This window comes from Phacochoerus africanus, chromosome 8 (assembly GCF_016906955.1).
Source record: "Phacochoerus africanus isolate WHEZ1 chromosome 8, ROS_Pafr_v1, whole genome shotgun sequence".
Lineage (NCBI taxonomy): Eukaryota > Metazoa > Chordata > Mammalia > Artiodactyla > Suidae > Phacochoerus > Phacochoerus africanus.
In genome coordinates, this window is record NC_062551.1 from 50,968,067 (window position 1) to 50,992,287 (window position 24,221).

The following is a 24,221-nucleotide window of genomic DNA, read 5'->3' on the forward strand; positions in this document are numbered from 1 at the left end:
ATTCCTGGAGTATGGTAAGAGCAATTTGGCCTGTAAAAATGTCCACACATTTTTATTTTTCTATGGCAAAGTACAATTTTACTTTGTGAATTTTATAGACAAAAAACTTTATTCAAGAGACATATGCCATGGAGTTCCCATTGTGGAGCAGTGGTTAACGAATCCGGCTGGGAACCATGAGGTTGCAGGTTCGATCCCTGGCCTTGCTCAGTGGGTTGGGGATCCGGCGTTGCCGTGAGCTATGGTGTAGGTTGAAGACACGGCTCGGATCCCGAGTTGCTGTGGCTCTGGGGTAGGCCGGCGGCTACAGCTCCGATTACACCCCCGGCCTGGGAACCTCCACGTGCCGTGGGGAGCAGCCCTAGAAAAGGCAAAAAAAAAAAAAGAAAGGAGACATATGCCATTATATGTATCATACATGTCACTAAAATCAAGTTACTGATTCCCCCTTTTGTCTTTTTCTAGGGCCACACCTGTGGCATATGGAAATTCCCAGCCTACGGGTTGGTTTGGAGCTGTAACTGACAGCCTATGCCACAGGCATGGCAACACCAGAACCGAACCGCATTTGGGACCTACAACACAGCTCACAGCAACACCAGATCCTTAACCCAATGAGTAGGGCCAGGGATTGAACCCACATCCTCATGGATACTAGTTGGGTTCGTTGCAGCTGAGACTTTCTTAATCCTAAATTTTAGGTTCTGAAGTTTACTTACACATTTTTGACATGTTGTCACTTTAATTTCTTTTCATTATTTGTTGACTTTTTTTTAATGGCTTTTTTAGGGCCCCACCCACAGCAAATGGAGGCTCCCAGGCTAGGGGTCTAATCGGAGTGGCAGTTGCCAGCCTACACCAGAGTCACGGCAATGCCAGATCCAAGCCATGTCTGCAACCTACACCACAGCTCACCGCAACGCAGGATCCTTAACCCACTGAGCAAGGCCAGGGATTGAACCTGCAACCTCATGGTTCCTAGTCAGATTCATTTCCACTGTGCCACGACAGGAACTCCCCGCCCCTGCCCCCCCTTTTTTTTTGCCTTTTTAGGGCTGCACCTGTGGCATATGGAGGCTCCCAGGCTAGGCGTTGAATTGGAGCCACAGGGGCTGGCCTCCACCACAGCCACAGAAACTTGAGATCTGAGCCATGTCTGCAACCTACACCACAGCTCAGGGCAATGCCGGATCCTTAACCCACCGAGCAAGGCCAGGGATCAAACCCACGTCTTCATGGATGCTAGTCAGGTTCATTAACTGCTGAGCCACGATGTGAACACCTGTCGACCATTTTTTTAAAAAAGAATACCTTTCTTACAGAGGGAAATCACTCGAAATTAGCATTTTTGTTTATTTGTTGGATTTATCTTACTTCAAAACACTTGGCAACCATAACTCACCGCCTAGGAACTGATGTAATACTTAGGGCTTAGTGCACACAGATGGCTCAAGTATTCAACCTGACCAAGAAACACACCATCACACACGTTTCAAAATCCTTTGAAGTTTTTTCAATGAAATGCTTTTAACACTAAAGAGACTACTTTGCAATAAATTCCTTCCCAAACATGAAATCTTCAGAGCCCTCCTTCTTAGCCCAGTTGGCTTTATACCATTTGTACCATCCTGTTCTTGCCTTCAAAGTAAGATTCAACATGCCCAGTGAAAGTCATCCACTTGTACCTCACACTGCCATTGGTTTTAGCTACTAATTTGGGGGAAAGAAGCCTAACCACTCTCTATGCCAAGTTAGCATTCTCACAATTTTACATCCTCTCCAAGAGACAGTATATGGCAAATACCTTGTGTTCCTCTACCTGTGCATTCATGGACTGACTAAATATCTAGTTTTTCAGCCATCAACAACTGTTCAGAAATTCCATCACTGTCAGGTGTGCTGCACTCGCTGGGTTAATCCTCATAACTCCATCTATCATCTCATGGGGACAGAATTTACAAAGGGTAACCCCTATTGGATGTCACTTTAGCTTTTTCTTTCTTTTTCCAGAGAATTTACCTCTATTCTCTGGTCTCTCAGTTCAACTCTCAGCTTATTTCTCAGTAACTCTCTTGATCAGAGGTTTCAGGTCCATGATAAGCCACAGGAGTAGAATTCATGATTTAGAGGCAAAGATCAGAAAGACTGGTGAACCAAATCTAGAAAACCAATGAAAAGCTACAAAATCTGATCTAAAAGCATTCTTGTGAGCTTAATTTACATGGTGAGCACTTAGCTAGGGCAGTACCATCCCACTCAGAGGACTTTTACATTAGGGAATATATGCCAGAGGAAAAGACAATACTGCATAAGGGGAGAAAAAGAAAACTTAAAAAATTGAGCTACTTTATACTGCTTTAAGTATATGGGTTAAAAAAAAAAAAAAAAAAGCCATTTGCCCTCCATTCTGCCCATGTCCCTGTGGCCTAAATTTCCAATTCCACATTCCCAGGGAAATATTTTATTTCCAACGAGGGATATTCCTGGGAATAGAAGTCCTAAGGAGTGACTTGTTCATGTTAATCCAAACGGAACTCTTAGAACCCTGAGGGACCTTTGCTATCTGGCTGTCTAGGCTCCCCTAAATGGTCAAAGGACATGCTCATTTTTATGGGTTTTCTAATTATTAGTATCATCAGTATTATTTTCTGACATCATTTATTAGTATTATAAAAAAGCATACATTCAAAAAAAGAAAAAGAAAACCAGGCATAAACCTAAAATTAAAAGATACACCTAGAACCTCTTGATTCTGCTCCATACACAAACATGATGGTTCTATAAATGAATGTTCCATATGCTTGCCCTGCATTTTTCAAATTCTTATCTAGCCCCATTTTCCTAGTTTTTACAAAATCTTCACATACAGGGGAAAGTGCTGCATGAAATAGATTACCATGTAGCTGCTGGGAAAGTCATGCTGTAAAATGATACAATGAAATGTTGTTCTCCATCTAAGTTTGAATAACTATAGCAATTTATCAACATTCTCAACAAGCCCATCAGTGTTAGCATTCTCATTTATTCTTTATTGGAAAAGAGGTCCACCTCACTGGCAATCACTCCACAGCATATTGCCCATTTAATAATAATTCTCTCAGATTCAGACTGAAGTGCTTTCTGCAAGGAAAAGTGCCAACATTTATTACTTTCATGGGAATGTGTCATAAGGGCCAAGTTTGATCTTTTTTGAACATGGAATTGCTAAGTAAATGTGATTCACAGTTTTTCTTTCTTCTCCAGAATGAAATTTCCAGATACACAATAACAAAGAGCTAACTGAAAGCTGTTCCACACACATTCTTTTCATGCTATTTCTTTCTAATACAAGTAATCCTGAAGGAATGGAAGGAGGGAATGAAAGGTAGGAGGGAGGAAGAAAGGAAGGGAGGAGGGCAGGACGGAAGGGAGGGAGGAAAGAAGGAAGATACTTTGGCTGAAAAATTTCCAAACTAGTTACATTCATAGGGTTTCTCTTCAGTATGAGTGGCCTGGTGCCTAGTAAGTTTAGAACTATTAATGAAAGCTTTCCCACACTGAGTGCATGTAAAAGGTTTCTCTCCAGTATGAGTTCTTTGATGTACAATAAGTCGAGCACTCAAACTGAACGTTTTCCCACACTGATTACATTCATAGGGTTTCTCTCCAGTATGAGTTCTCTGATGTTGAGTAAGGCATGAACTCTGCCTGAATGACTTCCCACACTGACTGCACTCATAGGGCTTTTCTCCAGTATGAGTTCTCTGATGTACAACAAGAACATAACTCTGGCTGAAGGATTTCCCACACTGATTACATTCATAGGGCTTTTCTCCAGTATGAGTTCTTTGATGCATAACAAGGTGAGAACTGCGGTTGAAAGATTTCCCACACTCATTACATTCATAGGGTTTCTCTCCAGTATGAGTTCTTTGGTGTGCAACAAGTTGAGAACTCCAGCTGAAAGATTTTCCACACTGATTACATTCAAAGGGTTTTTCTCCTGTGTGAGTTCTCTGATGGGCAACGAGTTTGTAACTCTGACTAAAAGACTTTCCACATTGATTGCATTCATAGGGCTTTTCTCCAGTATGAATTCTTTGATGGGCAATAAGTTTATAGCTCTGAATAAATGATTTTCCACACTGACTACATTCGTAGGGCTTCTCTCCCGTATGAGTTCTTTGATGGGCAATAAGTTTGTAGCTCTGTCTGAATGACTTTCCACACTGATTGCATTCATAAGGCTTCTCTCCAGTGTGAGTTCTTTGATGCACAACAAGGACATAGCTCTGGCTAAAGGATTTCCCACACTGATTACATCTATAAGGTTTCTCTCCAGTATGAGTTCTCTGATGGGAAACGAGATGAGAACTGCGGCTGAATGATTTCCCACATTCGTTACATTCATAAGGTTTCTCCCCTGTATGAGTTCTCTGATGTGCAACGAGATGAGAGCTCCAGCTGAAGGATTTTCCACACTGATTACATTCAAAGGGTTTCTCCTCAGAATGATTTCTCATGTTTTGAGCAGGAGATGAACTCTGGGAGGTTTTACTACATTTAAACTGACTCTCTTCAATGGAGATTCTCTGTTGTTCATTACACGATACACTATGGTTTAAAACTTGCCCACAGTCCTTAAAATCAAAGGATCTTCCTTGTGTACATATTTTCTCATGTATATCTAGGGGTGTACAATGGCTAAAAGGTTGAATACTGTCTCTAAATCCATAGGCTTTATCTTCTGTTTGAGTTCTTGTAAATTGAATAAAATGAATGCTCTGGGGGAGGTTTCCACCACATTCATTATTTTCACAGACTTTCTCACTATCATTAATCATCTGATGATCATTTACCATAGAATTATAATGCAATTTTTAATATGTGAGGCATGTTTATGAAAATGGTTTCTTACGGGTATCATTTGGGGTGAAAGAAGACTGGAATTCAGACCACCCTTCTCCTCAAGGTCATCACTTTTGCTGCTTCTCTCATGAGTAATAGCTTTCTTGTGAGTAAACATCACTTCCTTCAAAAGTCTCCCTTGTTTTTCCTGTTGCTTCTCCAACTGCTCCTCACAATCCCGAACTTCTTCACATGAAGATAACCAAGAACTGTCTCTTGTCAATCTTTCTATCTTCACTCTGTGGGATGGTTCATCATCAACAATGCTCTGCTTTGATGTTGATTCTCGTTTTCCAAGTGCAGTTACCGACTCTGGAAGAAAGCAAAATAAAACCTTGGCCAAAAAATTTTAGAGCCGTAACAGTGGGAAAAAAGCCAACAAGAAAGTATGCAAGATATAAGTGGATTTGTTTTTAGTTATGGACCTACAACCCGAATTAAGAAAGCAAAAGGAATGGATGAAGCAGTAAGCAGAGAACTGCCACAGTCCAATACCATAACAGGACATTAAAATGAAACTATTTCAATCTTAGTGTTGCTGAATAAAAAGACTTTAGATGTCAAATATCTCCACATTCCAGAATAAGATGACCTATGCAGAACCTACAGAATTGTAAAGCAATTCTGCAATCTTTAGCAAAAAATAGAGGGTCCTTTATACCCTCTTTAGTGCTAGACACATGATCACTGAAACAGAAATTAATGTCTACATTTCTAGGAATTTCAGGAGGCAGGAAACTTGCTAGCACAGTCTGTATTATAATACAAGGTCAAACTACTTTCTGAACCAGGAAAAAAGAATGGGGGCACTATTACCCCAGGTTCCCTAAATGCTTTGGGGGCTAACATGGCTCCATGGATTCTTATGGTTCCACGTGAGAGAGGATGGCGACTAGCTCATAAGCAGAAACCTAGGTGGCCAAAAAATAGAAAGCACACCTGGAAAAAGTGGTGATGTATACAGTCCACTAGGAGTGGGAGATGGAGAAATATGTGGCATGTCCTATGCAGAGATTTCAAACAAATCTTCTTCTGTAACTGCAATGACTCCTAAGTGTCTGCTTCTCACCTGGATATGGGTGTTGGAAAATTCTTTTCATACTCATCTCCATGTTCCAACTAGGAGAGAGCATCTGGTTTGAAAAGCTGGTAGGGAAACATATAGGACTTTGGGTGTTTGGGCTGGGGACAAAAGAAAATCACTGCAGAATTTGGTCCTAGTCTTTGACCTTTAGGAACCAAGAAGACTGAATAAGCTAAATCCAAGAAGCTATACCATTGCTACCCTAAAAATTATAATTAAATCTTCACTGGGGAATGAAGAGCACAAACACAATCTATGTGTGGCCAGAATCATCATGGCCTCTGTACTCTCTAATCTTGAAAAATGGAAATAAGATATCATTTCAATATATAAACTTCATTAAAGAAGACTATATTCTTACCCCAAGAGACTATGTCCCTGTGGTTCTCCAGGATCACATCTCTGTCCAGGGTCCTCTGAGCAGTATTCAAAGTGCCTTCTTCCTCCTGAGTGAAGTCTACAGTCACTATTCTGAAGTTCACTCCTTCCTAAAACATGACACACATTCCTGCTCAGCTGGGCATCATTTCCTTCAAAGTTCATAGAGAAGGAAAAATTTGACAGAAGGAAGAAGGACAACATGACGGCCTAGAAACTGTTCTGAGATGGTCAATGACCAAAGGAGTCTAGTCAAGAGGTACAGATACCATCCAGAACTTGCCTTGTATGGTCTACAGCATCCACTTGTAGAGTTCTCTGATATTAATATAAAAAAAGCTGACTTTAGGGAGCTGTGGTACAAGGGATTGGTGGCATCTCTGCAACACCAAGGATGCAGGTTCAATCCCTGGTCTAGCACAGTGGGTTAAAAGATCTGGTACTGCTGCAGCTGTGCCACAGGTTGCAACTGTAGTTCAAATGTGATCCCTGGCCAGGAACTCCGTATGTCACCGGGTGACCAAACAAAACAAAACAAAACAAAACAAAACACCCTAGGAGTTCCTGCTGTGGCTCAGTGGCAATGAACTCAACTAATATCCATGAGGGTATGGGTTTGATCCCTGGCCTCACTCAGTGGGTTAAGGATCCCGCATTGCTGTGAGCTGTGATATAGGCTGGCAGTTGCAGCTCTGATTCAAACCCTAGCCTGGGAACTTCCAAATGCCACAGGTGCAGCCCTAAAAAAAGCAAAAAATAAAAATAAAAACCTGATGTTAGGAGTTCCCTTATGGCATAGTGGGTTAAGGATCTGGCACTGCCACTGCAATGGCTCAGGTCGCTGCTATGCCACAGGTTCAATCCCTGGCCCAGGAACTTCCACATGCCTTGGATGCAACCAAAAAAATAAACTGACTTTAATGAAGCACTTTACTACATAGTGTCAGGCAGTGTGCTACGCATGTTGTGTAAATTATCACTCATTTAATTTTCACAAGGTCCCTGGAAAAAAATACTATTAGCACTATGATTTTTCAGATGAAGAACTAGACGGTCAGAGAAATTAACACATATGCCTAAGTTAGTGACTGGAATGCAACCTCAAGTTTGCCTAACATCACAGACGATGCTCTTGGTCACTGACCCATAGCCAGCCAACTCCCAGCCCCTGACCCTTAGGGTGAGACCCCAGATCTTAAAATCACCATAAAGTACTCCACCTCTCAAGCCACATATAAAGAACTGATAACTCTTTAGTTACAACATCAGATTACTTGCTTAATTTTACTCCCTATACTCTTCTCATTCTTTGATGGTTTAGAGCCTTTATTGAAATATCTACTATTACTATCCACCAGTCTATAGGTTTTCTTTCTATTTAGGTCTCTTTATTTTTCCATCTTAGTTATTCATTTTAATCAGTTTTGTCTTTTTGCCATTTCTTGGGCTGCTCCCATGGCATATGGAGGTTCCCAGGCTAGGGGTCGAATCGGAGCTGTAGCTGCCAGCCTATGCCAGAGCCACAGCAACACGGGATCTGAGTCACGTCTGTGACCTACACCACAGCTCATGGCAACGCCAGATTGTTAACCCACTGAGCAAGGGCAGGGATCGAACCAGCAACCTCATGGTTCCTAGTCAGATTCGTTAACCACTGTGCCACGACAGGAACTCCGTTATTCATTTTAGAGTCTGTGGATCATTCATTTTAACCTTTCTATTCAAAAATTCTCTTTCAAATATTACCTTGACCTATGGGGCTTCCACTGAATGTATCTTGCTACAAAAACTAAACAAATATGAATGTTGGTCTGTTATCTATGAAAAGGAGGTTACAGGATGGGGAAGAAAACCCACAAAAGCAGCTGGATAAAACATTAATGGTGACTATCTCAGAATGAGACTTTCAGCCTGAGCAGCAACCCTATTTTAACTCCTGGAGCAGCCTGTTTCTCATAATCCAAATTATTACTTTAAGCCTATTGTGCTCTGACCATCAAACATCTCTCCATTGCAATTCCCACACTCGTGCTTGATGGATAACTTTATCTAACTGTTCACATAGAAAAATGCAAGCCTTCAAATAATTCCCTCAACTTCATCCTTCTTAAATGAGTTCTTCCTCTAATAGAGCCAATGTGTTCACATATGCTCTGAATTCATTCCCCTGGCACTACTGAAGGACTTTGCTTTACAGTTTTTCTTTTTTTATTATTAGTTTTAAATTTTATTTATTTCTTATTTAAAATTTTTATACCATTTTGAAAAGTTACTTTCCATTTACAGTTACTACAAAATATTGGCTATATTCCCTGTGTTGTATGATACATCCTTGAGCCTACCTTACACCCAATAGTCTGTACCTCCCACTCCCCAACTCCTATATTGCCCCCAAACCCTGCCACTGGTAATCATTGCTTTGTTCTCTATATCTGTGAGTTCTGCATTATATATAGTTCTCTCTCCTTCAAAAGCCCTTCAACCTCAGGTTTCCCTGCAATTATCATTCTCTTCAATATTTAACATGATAATCAAATGTTTGTAAAAACTGTCCACTCTTATGTCTATGGTCTCATTTTCTACTCACTTCTCAGCTCATTTCAAACTGGCTTCTGAAGCCCACCAGCCATGTACATTTCTCAGCGTAAAGAAAGATGGCCTGTCCAACTCACCTGGGATGGGACAGCCAGTGACCCAGCATCGTCTCTCTCAACCTTGACAATAATCTCCTGAGGAAGGAGAGAGTCCTGAGGAGTCAAAGCAGATGAGAAAAAGGAAAATAATCAGGGAGCTTGGTTATGGCTCAAAACTCCCACTGTAAGTTGGCCAGGATTTGTCAGACCACCTGTTTTAACACATCCCACCTATCAAACTTCTGTTCTTTCCTATTGGAAAGCTTAAGCAGGCCACGTGGAGAGAGAGGTGGGACATCTGGAGGAGCCATGAGGCACCAGACATGGCATGAGGTCTTTGTGCATCTTCTAGGCCAGCCCATCTACAAGCTGAATACAGCTGAGTGACCCCAGACACTATGTGGAAGAAAAGAACTGACCAGTTATGCCTGCCTGAATTCCTCAATCATGCAACTATAAGCAAAGAAGATTTTATACAGCATGACCAAAGAATGATAAAGAAAAAGGTTAACAAATTCATGCTATAAAATGTTTGGCAAAAAGTGTCACCAATAAGGGTACTATCAATAAGAATCTATATTGTTAAGATTCCTTCCATATCAGAAAGAAATAGGTAGCCTCAACAGAAAAATGGACAAAGAAAAAAGCACATGCAACTATGAGGAAATAAAACAGCCGGTGAATACACAAAGAGGCTCACCTCTTTCTTTTTTTTTTTTTTCTTTTGTCTTTTTTGCTATTTCTTGGACCACTCCCATGGTATATGGAGGTTCCCAGGCTAGGGGTCCAATCGGACCCGTAGCTGCTGCAACGTGGGATCCTTAACCCACTGAGCAAGGCCAGGGATCGAACCTGCAACCTCATGGTTCCCAGTCAGATACATCAACCACTGAGCCACGACGGGAACTCCAGAGGCACACCTCTTTCGATCAGATAAAATCACATCTCTATTCCTATAACCTTCCTATACAGAGACCACAAATTCTGATACTTCCGATTACAATTCAACAACCCATTTTATTCTAGCTTTCCTGCTTTCTATATTTGTACTTTCCTTCTCCAGCTCCCATTATCCTACTTATCTGTACTTATTTGCTCAAACCCCTGTATGTAATCAATATCACCACCACATGGAGTGCTTCTTCGGCCTATTGCTAATGACTCCTGTCCTGGTGGCTTGCTGATCAACAGCTTCATACACTCTTAGAGGTAGTTTAAGTTGATATAACCTTCTTGAACTGGGGAGATATATATGCATATATAAAATAACACTGCATTTTTTTGTTTGTTTTTTGTCCTTTTAGAGCCACACCCACGGCATATGGAGGTTTCTAGGCTAGGGGTTTAATTGGAGCTGTAGCCACCAGCCTACACCACAGTCACAGCAATGGGAGATCTGAGCCATGTCTGCGATCTACACCACAGTTCATGGCAACGCCAGATCCTGAATCCACTGAGCAAGGCCAGGAATCAAACCTACAATCTCATGGTTCCTAGTCAGATTCGTTTCCACTGTGCCACGACGGGAACTCCAATAACACTGTATTTTGAAATCACTTAAGACTCACAAGAAGTTACAAAAGAACAGAAAATTCCTATTACCCTTCGTCCAGCTCCCCCGAATAATAGTATCACACACAATCACACTAAATTGTCAAAACCAGGGAACTGGTATAATATGTATGTCTGTGTATACATAATACACATATATATATATACACACACACACACACAGTATATATACATTATGGCCGCACCTGTGGCATATGGAAGTTCCCAGGCCAGGGACTGAATCCGAGCCACAGCTGTGACCAACATCACCAGATCCTTTAACCCACTGTGCCAGGCTGGGGATCAAACCTACCCCTCTGCATTGACCTAAGCCAATGCAGTTGGATTCTAAGTCTGCTGCACCGTAGCAGGAACTCCATCAGTACAGTACTTTTAACTCAGACTTTAATCCAGATTTCACTACTTTTCATATACACTCTGTTTTTATTTTTGTTTTTTTTTTAATGGTAATTTTTTTGTAGTTCCTGTCGTGGCTCAGTGGTTAATGAATCTGACTAGCATCTATGAGGACGCAGGTTTGATCCCTGGCCTTGCTCAGTGGGTTAAGGGTCTGGCATTGCCATGAGCTCTGGTGCTGATTGCAGACACAGCTGAGTTGTGGTGTAGGGAAGACTCAGCTCCAATCTGGTGTTGCTGTGACTGTGGTGTAGGTCGGCAACTGAAGCTCTAATTTGACCCCCAGCCTGGGAACTTCTGAGGGTGCAGTGCTAAAAAAAGACAAAAAATAAACGAAAATGGTTCTCAACCCCTTTGGTTTCCACATGAAAAACAAAAGGGAGATCAGTTCTGCTCACAGTCAACTCCATCAACTGTCCTTCCCTGAACTCACCCCAGGAGTCAATTCTGCCACTTTACCCTGCTTTCGTTTTTTCTTTTGTTCTTATTACATGTATCTTTATACCTTGTTATGTTTTGTTTTGTTTTTGTCTTTTTAGGGCCACACCCACAGCATATGGAAGTTCCCAGGCTAGGGGCTGAATTGGAGCTGTAGTCGCCAGGCCTACACTATAGCCACAGCAATGCCAGATTCAAGCCACATATGCAACCTATACCACAGCTCACAGCAATACCGGATCCCTGGCCCACTGAGTGTGGCCAGGGGACTTTCATGGATACTAGTCAGCTTGTTACCACTGAGCCACAACAGGAACTCTGGTTTTCTAAAAACCCAACTCCACTAGAGTGGATACCATAAGAGCTGGGCTCTCCTCTCTCCTATTTACCAAAGCTTCATCGATTCATGGCTTCATTGGGCTTAAAACCAGCATAGTCATCACTCCAAGGCTATGAGGGATTGGCTCCAGGATCCTCGCAGATACCAAAATCCATGGATGCTAAAGTCCCTTATATAAAACACTGAACTTATTTGCATTTAACCTCTACGCAAGCCTCCTGTCTATTTTGAATCATTTTTAGATTACTTATAATACCTAATTTCATGTCAGTGTTATGTAAATACTTCTAAGTACCATGTAAACGTGACGTACAGAAATGCAAATCAAAACTACAATGAGGAGTTCCTGCCTTGGTGCAGTGGGAACAACTAGGAACCATGAGGTTTCGGGTTCCATCCCTGGCCTCCCTCAGTGGGTTAAGGATCTGGCATTGTGGTGAGCTATAGTGTAGGTTGCAGACACGGCTCTGATCTGGCATCACTGTGGCTGTGGCATAGGCTGGCAGCAAAAGCTCAGATTAGACTCCTAGCCTGGGAACCTCCATGTGCCTCAGGTGCGGCCCAAGAAAAAGACAAAAAAAAAAAACTACAATGAGGTAATACCTCACACCAGTCAGAAAGGCCATCATTAACAAGTCAACAAATAACAAATGCTGGAGAAGATGATGTAGAGAAAAGGGTCCCTCCTTCACTGTTGGTGGGAATGTAAATTAGTACAACCACTATGGAAAACAGTATGGAGGCACCTCAGAAAACTAAGGATCCAGCAATCCCACTCCTGGGCTTATATCTGGACAAAATTTTAATTGAAAAAGATACATGCACCCTTATGTTCATAGCAGCACTATTCACAATAGCCAAGATGTGACAACCTAAATGCCTATTGACAGATGAATGTGCTAAGATGTGGTATATATACACAATGGAATACTACTCAGCCATAAAAAGCACAAAATAACACCATTTGCAACCACATGGATGGAACTAGAAACTCTCATACTAAGTGAATTAAGTCAGAAAGAGAAAGACAAATACCATATGATATCACTCATATGTGGAATCCAATATATGGCACAAATGAACCTATCTACAGAAAAAAACCACAACAAACTCATGGACATGGAGAACAGACTTGTGGTTGCCAAGGGGGAGGGAGAGGGAGTGTGGTGGACTGGGAGCTTGGGGTAGATGCAAACTATCGCATTTGGAGTGGATAAGCAATGAGATCTTGCTGTATATAGCACAAGGAACTATATCTAGTTACTTGTGTTGGAACATGATGGAGAATAATGTGAGAAAAAGAATGTGTGTATATATATATATATATATATATATATAGAGAGAGAGAGAGAGAGAGAGAGAGAGAGGGAGAGGGAGAGGGAGAGAGAGAGGTATGACTGGGTCACTTTGCTGTATAGCAGAAATTGACAGAATACTGTAAATCAACTATAATAAAAAATTTTTTTTAAGTGAAATAAAGAGTTGCCAGGCAAGCAGCAAATCCAAGTTTTGCTTTTTGGAACTTTGTAATTAAAAATATATTTTTGATCCATGGTTGGTTGAGTCTGCTAATCCCAAGGATACAGACTAATTGTGCTAACGCAGAGTAGGCACTTCATAAACATGCTGACAGTAAAACAACCACACAGAATATAGTACCTGAGCCTTCACATTTGTCCTATGGTCCCCAAAGGCACCAAATCATTGCCGAGCTCAAGTCCCTCCTATAATTATGAGAAACCTCCACTGGGTGCCCTTTCTTCTCAGAAAAATCAGAGCATCAGCCTCCAGAACCTACCCCCAACTTATTCTCTCAAACTAAATGCTCAAAATCCATGTTGTCATAAAAGTATGCAAACATGCACACACACACACACACACACACACACGCACACGCACACGCACACCCCTACACCCACCCACTCTCTCTATCCACTTCGGATTGCTGACCATTTTAGGAACATCTCCTGCATTGACATCTTACCTCCTGCAGTTTCCTGCAAATAATCTCATCTACCTAGTGACATGTCAATTTCACCAATACAGAAATCACTGGAAATAAAGTTTAATAAACTCGCTGAAGTCCAGGGAGTTCACCAGAGATGGTCCCAGCTCGGTGGGTTAAGGATCCGGCGTTGCCGTGAGCTGTGGTGTAGGTCGCAGACGCGGCTCGGATCCCGTGTTGCTGCAGCTCTGATTCGACCCTTAGCCTGGGAACCTCCATATGCCTCAGGAGTGGCCCTAGAAAAGGCAAAAAGACAAAATAAATAAATAAATAGATAGATAAATAAATAAACAAACTCACTGAAGTCCAGGGAGTTCACCAGAGATGGTCCCAACACTGACTACCTGATCGGAACTCCTCCCCTTTTCCCAGCCCCACTGCTCCAAGTCTAACCATTTAAGCTCCAGATCAAACGCCACCTCTTCCATGAAGCATTCCCAGACAGCACCGTCTTTTCTTTCCTTAGGATTTCCTGGCTGTCTTTATCAGACCCTGACCAGACCAGTAAACTAATTCTCCTCTAATTACTTCCATCACTATACAGGTCTCCTGTGGGTCGTGGGTCATGAGTCCCAGTCTGTTAAGAACTAGAGATTTTTCAGTTTTGTATTCTCAGTCTTGCCCAGGAGCCCAATGGGAGCTGTCTGAATTCGACAAGACTAGAGATGTGCGGGGGCTTTGGATATATGAATGGAATTATAAGCCTCTACCCCCACTTTTATATGCTCTAGAGTAGTTTTATTTTTTTTACTATTAACAATTTTATTTATTTATTTTTTATTTTTGTCTCTTTTAGGGCCACACCCATGGCACATGGAGATTCCCAGGCTAGGGGTTGAATTGGAGCTGCCGGTCTATGCCACAGCCACAGCAATGCGCGATCCGAGCTGCATCCTCAACCTACAACACAGCTCATGGCAACACCGGATCCTCCCTGAGTGAGGCCAGGGATCAACCCTGCATCCTCATGGACACCAGTCCGGTTCATTACCGCTAAGCCACAACCGGCACTCCAACGATGTATTTTGCAGCTTTACTGAGGTACACCTGACCGGTTACAATTGCATAAATCTAAGGTGTACAACGTGATGATCCGATACACGTACACGCTGTGCAATGAGCACCACAAGCTCATGAACACACCCGGTGCCTCGCAGAGTTACAACTTTTTTGTTTGATGACAACAATTACGATCACTCTGTGAGCCAACTTCAAGGACACCACACAACACTGTTAACTTTGGTCACCAGGCTGTCTCTTAGATCCCCAGAACTCATTCACCCCACGAAACTGCACCTGCGCACCTCTGACCGACATCGCCCCCTTCCCCAGCCCCGGGCCCTGGAGCCAGCACTCTCCCTTCTGCTTTTATGGGTTTGACTTTTTTTAGGTTCCACCTATAAGGGAGCTCGTGCACGGAGTCTGGCTTATTTCACTCACATAACGTCCTTGTAGAGCAGTGAAAACCAATCCTCTCCATGTCATGAAGGGACACCCGCTTTCTTCTCCATGTTCTTTACAGAACTGGAACAGGAGTCTGTCGCCTTCCACACGGAGGAGAGTGACAGGCAGAGCCTAACTGTTCTCTTGGCGACGTGGATGGAAGCATGTGTGAACCAGGGCAGAGGAAGAGCGACAAGCAGAGCCCACACGGTGGGACCTGTCCCCTTCGCAGGGAGCCTGTGCTCAAGTCAGCCCTAGGACTATGTACTACTTGCTGTCCTGTTGACTAAAAATCAGAGTTGACCAAACACACCCTTCCTAACGGGGGCGGGGGGATTCTCAGAGCAGTAAAACCAAGCTTCTGGTCAAAGCACACAACTGTGATTGAACTTGGTTCTTGAAGCTTTGCATTTGGGTTGTCCCACTGGAAATGCCCCCTTCTGTGAGGGTTCAGGACAGCAACTCTTACAGGCGTCGCACCAGGAGAATTCCTCTCTTTGGTGTGTTCGCTTCTCTTATTGCTGCAAGAGACACTGGGCAGAGTCCCCATTTCAGCTCAAGGGATGCGACACAAAGGCCGGTGTGGAGGGCACAGGGCTTCTTAACTACAAATCTGAGAGGGGCTAAGAACACCCCCTGCTCAAACTAGACAGCGGACGGTTCCCCTGCCTGATTTCCTCAGGGAGCCTCCAGACCCAAGGGTCTCACTAGTTCTCATGCACAAGAAAATCCCCTCTCCCATCCCCCAGCATCATCTATGAAAAATTCTCCACTTTCCTCAAATGTATAGAACAGACCCTCCACCATGGGGTCACCAACTCACCAACAACCTGTCCCGCTCGGATGCTGCGACTGACAGGGGACAGGTGAGGCTCTGTCACCACCTTGGCAGGATTTTTGACCTCAGCCCCCAAAGGCAGGCAGGGCTCAGTCACCTTCCGTGGTTGAGTTACTTCCTGATGTGTAAGCCACACTGAGATCTCTCGGCTCACATCCTAATATGGAATGCGTGGAAATTGCCAGGCCAGGAATCGAACACACACCACGGCAGTGACCGAACTGCTGCAGGGACAATGCCAGATCCTTAACCCGCTGAGCCACCAGGGAACTCCCCATGTGGTCTCTTCGTGAGTGTCCCTCATTCAAAGCCAAAGCCTGGGCCCCTGGATGTCTCTCCTTGCCAGGGTTCTACTTAATATCTCCAGGCCCAAAGTACATCTTCTGATAAGGACTGAATTTAACTAGAGCACATTCAGAGTTGAGAAGTGTGGAATCAACCTCCTAGATGGCCCCCAGCAACCCTCACCTCCTGGTGTTCACACCCTTATGTAGTCCTGGCCCAAAGGATACCCGGGTGGGTCTGTGTGACCAAGAGAATACAGAGGAAGTCAGAGTTCCCGCTGTGGCACAGTGGGTTAAGAATCCAACTGCAGTGGCCTGGGTTGCTACAGAGGCACAGGTTCAATCCCTGGCCTGGAAGAGTGGGTTAAAGGGTTTGGTGTTGCCGACGTTGTGGCTTGGATTCAATCCCTGGCCCCAGGAGCTTCCATATGCCTCAGGTACAGCCATCAAAAAAAAAAAAAAAAAGAATACAGAGGAAGTGATGGTGTGTTCTGAGAACAAATGACAGAAGACACATCTTGGCTGTGTGCAACTGACTGTGCAAGCTCGCCCTCCCCATCTCTCTCTCCTTCTCTCAGACCATTTGCCCTGGGAGACACCAGCTGCTGTGCTGTGAGCAGCCCTGGGAAGAGGTCTCTGTGGTGCGGAACTGAGGCCTCTAGCCAACAGCCACATAAGCAAGCGTGTAAGTGGATCCTCTTACCCAGTCCGGCCTTCTGAAGGCAACAGCCCCACCCAACAACCTACAGCAATCTGTGGATAATCCCGAATGCCAGAAACATCCAGAGAAGCCGCTCCCAGATTCCGACCCTGAGAAACTGTGGGAGATAATAAACACTGGCTGCATTCAGCTGCTAAGTCTGGGAGACGCAACTACAGCTAACTAATACAAGAAGGAAGGTGTTTCAGCTTTTCCTACCTATGCAGCCTCGGAATATACAGGAAGCGCATTTCTGTCTGTGAGAACGAAGCCATCTTTCTCCCCGGTGCCTCACACAGGGCCTTACACTGGTTAGGCCACCAAGAAATATGTGAGGGAAGTCAAATTGTAATGAGGAGATTGCTAGGTCCACCGTATAACATAGAATAAAACGGCAACCATGCCCCGAAAATACTCCAAGTCACTAAAGTACAGTATTAATGGTCACTTCAAAACACGTTTTCCCTATATTTTTGATAAAGATGTAATGTAAATTTACATTTGCATAACTCTTGGAAACTCTTGCACATGTGCACGAGGAATCACGTGCAACACAGCAGTGCTAACTCGGAGAGCAAAGAGCTGAACGCTAAAAGCCCATTAACAGGAAACTAACAGGAAACTCATAAAGTCCGTGGCATATTTAGAAGCTGAGAATCTGGGCACTAAGGGTGCGCACTGGTATCAGAATGTCTCTGCTCCGAGGCCCCCACTGTGGGCAGAGACGGGTAATATGTGTTCACCTCCATACACGTGTGCTCACATGCATGAGCGTGCGCGCACACACGCTCAACATGTTTCTACATCTATGTAGAATGAAACCCAGGAGCCACGCCAATACCTCCAATCCCACGGATCACCTCCAAGTTCCCTCCAACGTCCTCTCTTTCCACGGCTGACGGCGAGAACCCTGCCTCCCACGACCCTTACTGTATTGATTTATCTGAGTTCCCATGGTGGCTCAGCAGGTTAAGAACCTGACATAGTGTCCGTGAAGATGCAGGTTCCATCCCTAGGCTTGCTCAGTGGTGTGGCTGTGCACAGACTAGCAGCTGCTTCTCCGTTTCGACCCCTCGCCTGGGAACTTCCATATGCTGCAGGGGTGGCCGTAAGAAGAAAATAACTAATTTTTAAAACGCATTTATCTGATCGACCCCCACTCCCACCCCGTAAGTAACTCATCTCCCACTTCCACCACCACCCCCTCTCCCACACAGACATGCTTCAGCCCACCTGGGCTCTGCCACCCTACATGGGGCTGTCCTCTGCCAAGGGGCCCTTGTCACCTTGCCTTGGCTTCAGCTCTGCAGGTCCAGCATGCGTCCATGAGATGCCCTTGGCATCCTGCGTGAGCTCTGCTCCTCCACGCCCAGCCACCTTCACATGGAGCCACTGCCACATGGAGATGCCCTCAGCCTGCTCAGGCTGGGGACATACCACACCACGATGCAGCTCCACCCCCAACTTGGCTGCACGCCTGACCCTGCTCTGGCTGCCACCCCACGCTGGACCAGCCCTGGCCTGGACATCCTCACTGCACTTGGGGTGCCCACACCAGCATTCTCTCTCTGGATGCCCTTCTCACTTGCTCTGGCCTTGTCACCCCAAATGGGAACCTCCTTCCTCATATGGACACTTACCTCACCCACCTTGGGCTCTGATTCCTGATGCCATTTTCCTCACCCTTCTTGGTCACTGACACCACCACACATGGACACCCCTGTCACCTTGATCAGGCTGTGACACATCAGAGAGCCCTCCCTCAACTGCCTACCTAGCTCTGCCCCCACCTAATAGCTTCAGGATTGAATTGTACAGGAAGGAAAAGGTGAAATTTTCATCTTACTTTTTTTTTTTTTTTTGGCCACATTTGTGGCATGTGCAAGTTCCCGGGCCAGGGATTGAATCCACACCACAGAAGTGACAATGCTGAATCCTTAACTACTAGGCCATGAGGGAACTCCTAATTTAACGTGGGTTTTTTTTTGTTTGCTTCTTTGTCTTTTTGCCTTTTCTAGGGCCACTCCCGTGGCATATGGAGGTTCCCAGGCTAGGGGTCCAATCGGAGCTGTAGACGCTGGCCTACACCACAGCCACAGCAATGCCAGATCCGAGCTGCATCTGCAACCTACACCACAACTCACGGCAACACCAGATCCTTAACCCACTGAGCAAGGCCAGGGATCAAACCCGCAACCTCATGGTTCCTAGTCGGATTTGTTAACCACTGAGCCACGACGGGAACTCCCTAATTTAAAAGCAAAACGTTCTCAAAGAATATTTGCTGTAGGGAAATGCTTTAAATTCTTTCTTTCTGTCCTTCCTTCCTTTCTTTCTTTTTTGCTTTTTAGGGTCCCACCCAAGGCATATGGAGGTTCCCAGGCTAGGGGTCGAATCGGAGCTGTTGCCACTGGCCTATGCCACAGCCACATCAACTTGGGATCCAAGCCATGTCTGCAACCTACACCACAGCTCATAGCAATGCCGGGTCCTTAATCCACTGAGCAAGGCCAGGGATTGAACCCGCAACCTCATGGTTATTAGTCGGATTCGTTTCTGCTTCGACACAACAGGAACTCCTAAATTGTTAATTTCTTAACCTTCAAATGTGCTGTACGAAAGTATATGTAAATAAATGAAAACATAAAATCACTTGGACTGGAGTTCCCATTGTGGCTCAGTGAGTTAAGGACCTGGTGTTGTCTTTGGGAGAATGTGGGTTCAATCCCTGGCCTCACTCAGCGGGTTAAGCTACGGTGCAGGTCACAGATGCAGCTCAGATCCGGTGTTGCTGTGGCTGTGGCACAGGCTGCAGCTGGAGCTCCGATTCAACCCCTAGCCTGGGAATTTCCATGTGCCGCAGGTGCGGCCATAACAAGAAAAAAAAAAATTGGACTATAACTTACAGATGTTCTTTGTTAACTAATCTACTTATAACATGTTTTCTATGCTCACACAAACTCCATCCCTTTCTCATCACTTATCTACTTCACACAGCTCACAAACATCCTTTTCTGTAGGTAAATATGCTTTACCCTATCAACGGCTACAGAGAATTTCATCCTGACCTCGCCCTAACTCGTTTCGCTCTCCTCTTGCAGAGCACACTTTCAAACACTCTTTCCAATTGCTCCTTCTCAAGCAAACTGTGAGCTGCTGGCCACGGGGGAATCGATACTCCCAGGACTTTTGAAACAGGATGCAAAATTCCTCCCAGAAAGAGTTATCTGAGTTAAAGGGTGAGAAAATGCAGGGAGACTCATGCACTGTAAAGTGTAGAAGTGCCAGAAGCCTGCTTGTCAGGAGGGCCCAGAAACTCTCAAAACACAGCCAGAGAGCTGGACAGCCTCCCAAGCCCAGCAGGTCAGGCTGTGGGTGTGGCTGGGAGTAAGCTCTGGGTCCCCTGCAGGGAGGGAAGCTCCACTCACCTGTGCGCAGGCCTTCAGGGGCCCTGGGGGCTTCTCATCCTGCTCTTCCATGCTCTCCTCCAGGCACCGGCAGGAGCCTGACGTCCTGAGCTGCAAGGGGAGAAGCCCTGAGCACAGCATCCTCCTGCAGGCCCACTGTGGCTCCCCCTCCCTGGGTTAGTCTCTGCTTCCAGGATGCAATCCCCATGGCAACTGTGCTTCTAGAGGCTCCTGCCCAGATAGATCCCTGCTGGAAGGGCTGTGCATGCACCCTCAGCTCCTCTCCTCGGCTGAGACTCTGCAGCTCCTTCACTACCTGGGGCCTCTGGACCACTACCCAGGAGCCTACCTCATGCCCAAATGTGACCTCCTACCACCAAAATCTGCAGCACAAGTCAGTCCCTCTCTATCCCACTGGCTCCTAGGACCGCCCCCCCCAACAAACACCCATCACATTGAGGGCCCCCTAGTGTGCACTCTCATACTCAAACTTGAATCTACAGCCCCAAACCAGCACCCCTTCCTAGGGGGAACAGCAGGGCTCTGGGATTGATGGCCCAGAGTCGAACTCTATGACTAACTGCATGAAGCTCACGACACAGCCTGCCCCCCTCCCAGGATCCTATTTCCACTGACAAGCCTGACCCTCCAGCACCTGCTGTGGGTGGACCACCTATCGCTCCCTGTTCAAAGAGCCAACCATATGCACGGGGCTCAACTGTACCCAGGACCCAGTCCCTCACCATTCTGGGGTTGGTGGCACTTCTACTAGAAGAGTGGCAGCCCAGAGTCCCACCCCTAAACCCTCCTAGGCCCTGAATTTGTTCTTTTGACCTGGCCCCACCACCAACCTGGAGGTCCTCGGGCTTGAGTCTGAAACTGGGAGCCACCCAACAAGCAGCAGCACATGCCAGCCCCTCCTAGGCCCAGAATGTGAACCTCAATTGTCTTTCTACCAACTAGATGTTCCTGGGTCTGAGACTAGAACAGCCCCTGGCAAATCCCACCCTATGCATACCACCCCTGCCCCATCTCTCCCTCTTACCCACCCCTAAGCTCCCCAGGATTCTCACTCAAACAGTATATAGTGTGAGTTCACAGTGCAGCTGTACCTTGAACCTGCACCCAAACCGCTTCCTTCAGCAACCTCTGCAGGCCCGTACCTGAGTCACATCTGCCCAAATTCCTACCCAAGTATCTTCCTGGGCACCTGAAGCTCAGGGAGATAACGTCTCTCCACCAACCTGGCTGTCATCAGGCTGTGATTAGGATGCCATGTGCACAAAGACCCCAGTGCCCTCTAATGTCCACCTCCAGCCCCTCTTTTCCCACCCAAACACCTGTGCTCATGTGCAGAGCACACCCAGGCACCCTCGGCAGCCCAGAATCCGAAGCTGCTCCTTCCATCCACCTGGATATCCACAGGCAGTACCAGGGCTCCAGGACTGCCCCACCCCCCATTTTGCCCAAAAGCCAACGCATGTGCAAACTGTAGCCTTGGCCCTCCCAAGCTCAGAACCCGGGGCTCTGAACTGGGGTCCCCCAGGTCCCTACTCCAGCAGCCACCACACAGAGGCCACTGATCGAGGTTCCCTCCTCCTGTTGGCACACTCGTGTGCTCAGAGCAGGCTCACACCCAGAATCTGCATCCAGGACTGGGGTCCTCTGCCAGCCCTGGGCATTGTGCAAGTCCCTGGTCCTGAGATGAGAAGCTGCATCTCCCACTCTATGCCTCAACTTTCCGAGGATACCTCAAGCACCCACAAGCCTCTGTGAGGGTTCTCAAGTCCCTGGCCCCACTGCCTGCTTATTGCCAGAAATTCAGAACATCCAAATAGCACCCTGAGAAGAGAACTCCAGAATCAGACCTAGGACTTGCACATTCACCAGCCTGGGTGTTCCTGAGCTCATATTAGAGCAGCTCCCATGGGAATTGGGTCTTTTTGCTTCTTACAACCCAAATGCGAGTCCCTGGGTGCCATGAGAATCCAGCCCCTTCCAGGTCTAAATCTGCAGCCCAGATTCTCTCCCTCTACCAACTGGCGCATCCTCAAGCCTGCAAGCTGAGCTGCCCAGCAAAGGTCCTGGGAACACCTACTTGATAATCATGTGGGCAGCATCCGGCTTCCTCCCCCAACAGCTGTTGATTTGATGGGAGTTGTTGCAACCCTGTCATTCCTGGGCTCCGACCAAAACGTGGAAGTCCTAGGACTCTGCAGTCTCCTACATGGGTCCCAGGATCACCAGTCCAAGTTCCTGCTTCCCATTCAGGCACCTGTAACATGCGCACATGCCCTCCACCTAAATCTGACCTAGGCTCTAGTCCCTCCACCAAGCTAAGAATCTGTAGTCCATCAGCCATTCCCAGGGAGGGGAGAAGGGGGTGCGGTCACTGAAGTAGCAGTGCCTCTCCTAAGGCAAGAAACTGCAACTCCAATTTGGTCTGTCCACTACCCAGGGTGCCCCAGGCGTCGAAAAAGAGCGGTGTCTGCTCCAGAATCCCAGAGCCAAGTGTCCAGAATCTCACTTCCCACCTCCTGTTACCTGCTCAAACACACCTGCTCAGGAGTATTGGAAATAATGGCAGATGCCCTCTCCTCCGAGAACCAGAATCTGCAATTGAGCACTTCATCAACCCAGTCATCCTCAGGTCCTCCACTAAGCAAGCCCAGCCTTCGATGAAGGGGAGGTGGGATTCTCAGGCTCTCCCACACAAACCACCTGACGGCGTAACCGCGCACGCGTGCAGGACACAGCCAGGAGATCTTCAGCTTTCCTAGAATCATCACCAACTTCGACCACCAGAGGCTAAAGCACTGCTACACGGGTCCCAGGGCTCCCACCCACACTCTCAATCGCAGCGTCCCGCCTAAACCCTGCGCATGCGCTCATGGGACGCCCGGCACTGCCCCGCCCCTCACCAACCTGGGCGTCCACCAGCTCCAGGACCAAACAGGGCCCGTCCCAGCCTCAGTGCCCAGCACAGCTCTGCAGCAGGACAAGCTCGGTTAAGCAACTCTCTGCCCCGATTCTGCACACGACAGACTAGTGTTAAGCTAGTTCTGTCCCTTCCCGTAGTCGGCATCCGCAAGGCCGCTCGCGTTAACTTCCAAAGGGCCGAGGTGCGCCGAAACAGAAAGCGTCCGCGCGCTAGACAATGGCTGCGCTTCTGGCTGAACCGGGAAGTGCGCTTGCGCTCGGCGAGCCAGAACTACAACTCCCAGAAGCCTCGGCGGCTCGGGCTGCGATTGGGTGGGATTCCAGTTCCCCAGAGGAGGCGTGCGCTGGGACGCAGCTACAAAAGAAGGGGGCTCTAGGGTTGCAGCAGGGATCTGCGAGTTTGAGTGTCTGAGGTTTTGCTGCCCGCGGAATGGAAGTAGCAAGATCGGAGGCCGAGCCAAGGCCCTGATGCATGAGGCGTGGCTGGCTTGGAAAAGGCTGCCTCTGGGCTCTGCTTGACGCCCCGGAATGGCAGTGAAAACAGGATCCGGATGGAAACAACGGGGACCCTTCCTGGGCACCTGCTGCCTGGTCAGACGCTCCGCGTGCATGGTCTCCTTTTGTCCTCACGGGAAAGATAGTTGCTACAAACTCAATACAATACAGCCCAGGAAGCTCCTATCAAGCCCTTCAAGAGTCTGGTTTTGTACTTAATGATAGTGAAGTCCTTTTGTTTTTTAAATTGAATTTCTCTTTGCTACCTATAAGGGCTTAAGTAGGTTTCCTATCCGTTCGCCTTATTCTTTGTCTTCATCTCTTGACCGTTTTCCAGGCTCAGTTCCAGTCACGATGGCCTTTACATTTTCTCCAACAACT

At 46.3% G+C, this 24,221-nt stretch overlaps 1 protein-coding gene across 1 annotated transcript; it reads right to left on the reverse strand.

The window, feature by feature from the left end:
* Positions 1–3,002: 3,002 nt before the first annotated feature.
* ZNF180 (zinc finger protein 180) lies at positions 3,003–23,317 on the reverse strand. Its single transcript, XM_047791606.1, is given in 6 exon segments — positions 3,003–4,855; positions 4,858–5,199; positions 6,333–6,459; positions 9,022–9,096; positions 20,427–20,516; positions 22,504–23,317. Coding segments are annotated over 6 exon segments (2,301 nt in total). The 5' UTR covers positions 22,768–23,317; the 3' UTR covers positions 3,003–3,452.
* Between the last annotated feature and the right edge of the window lie 904 nt (positions 23,318–24,221).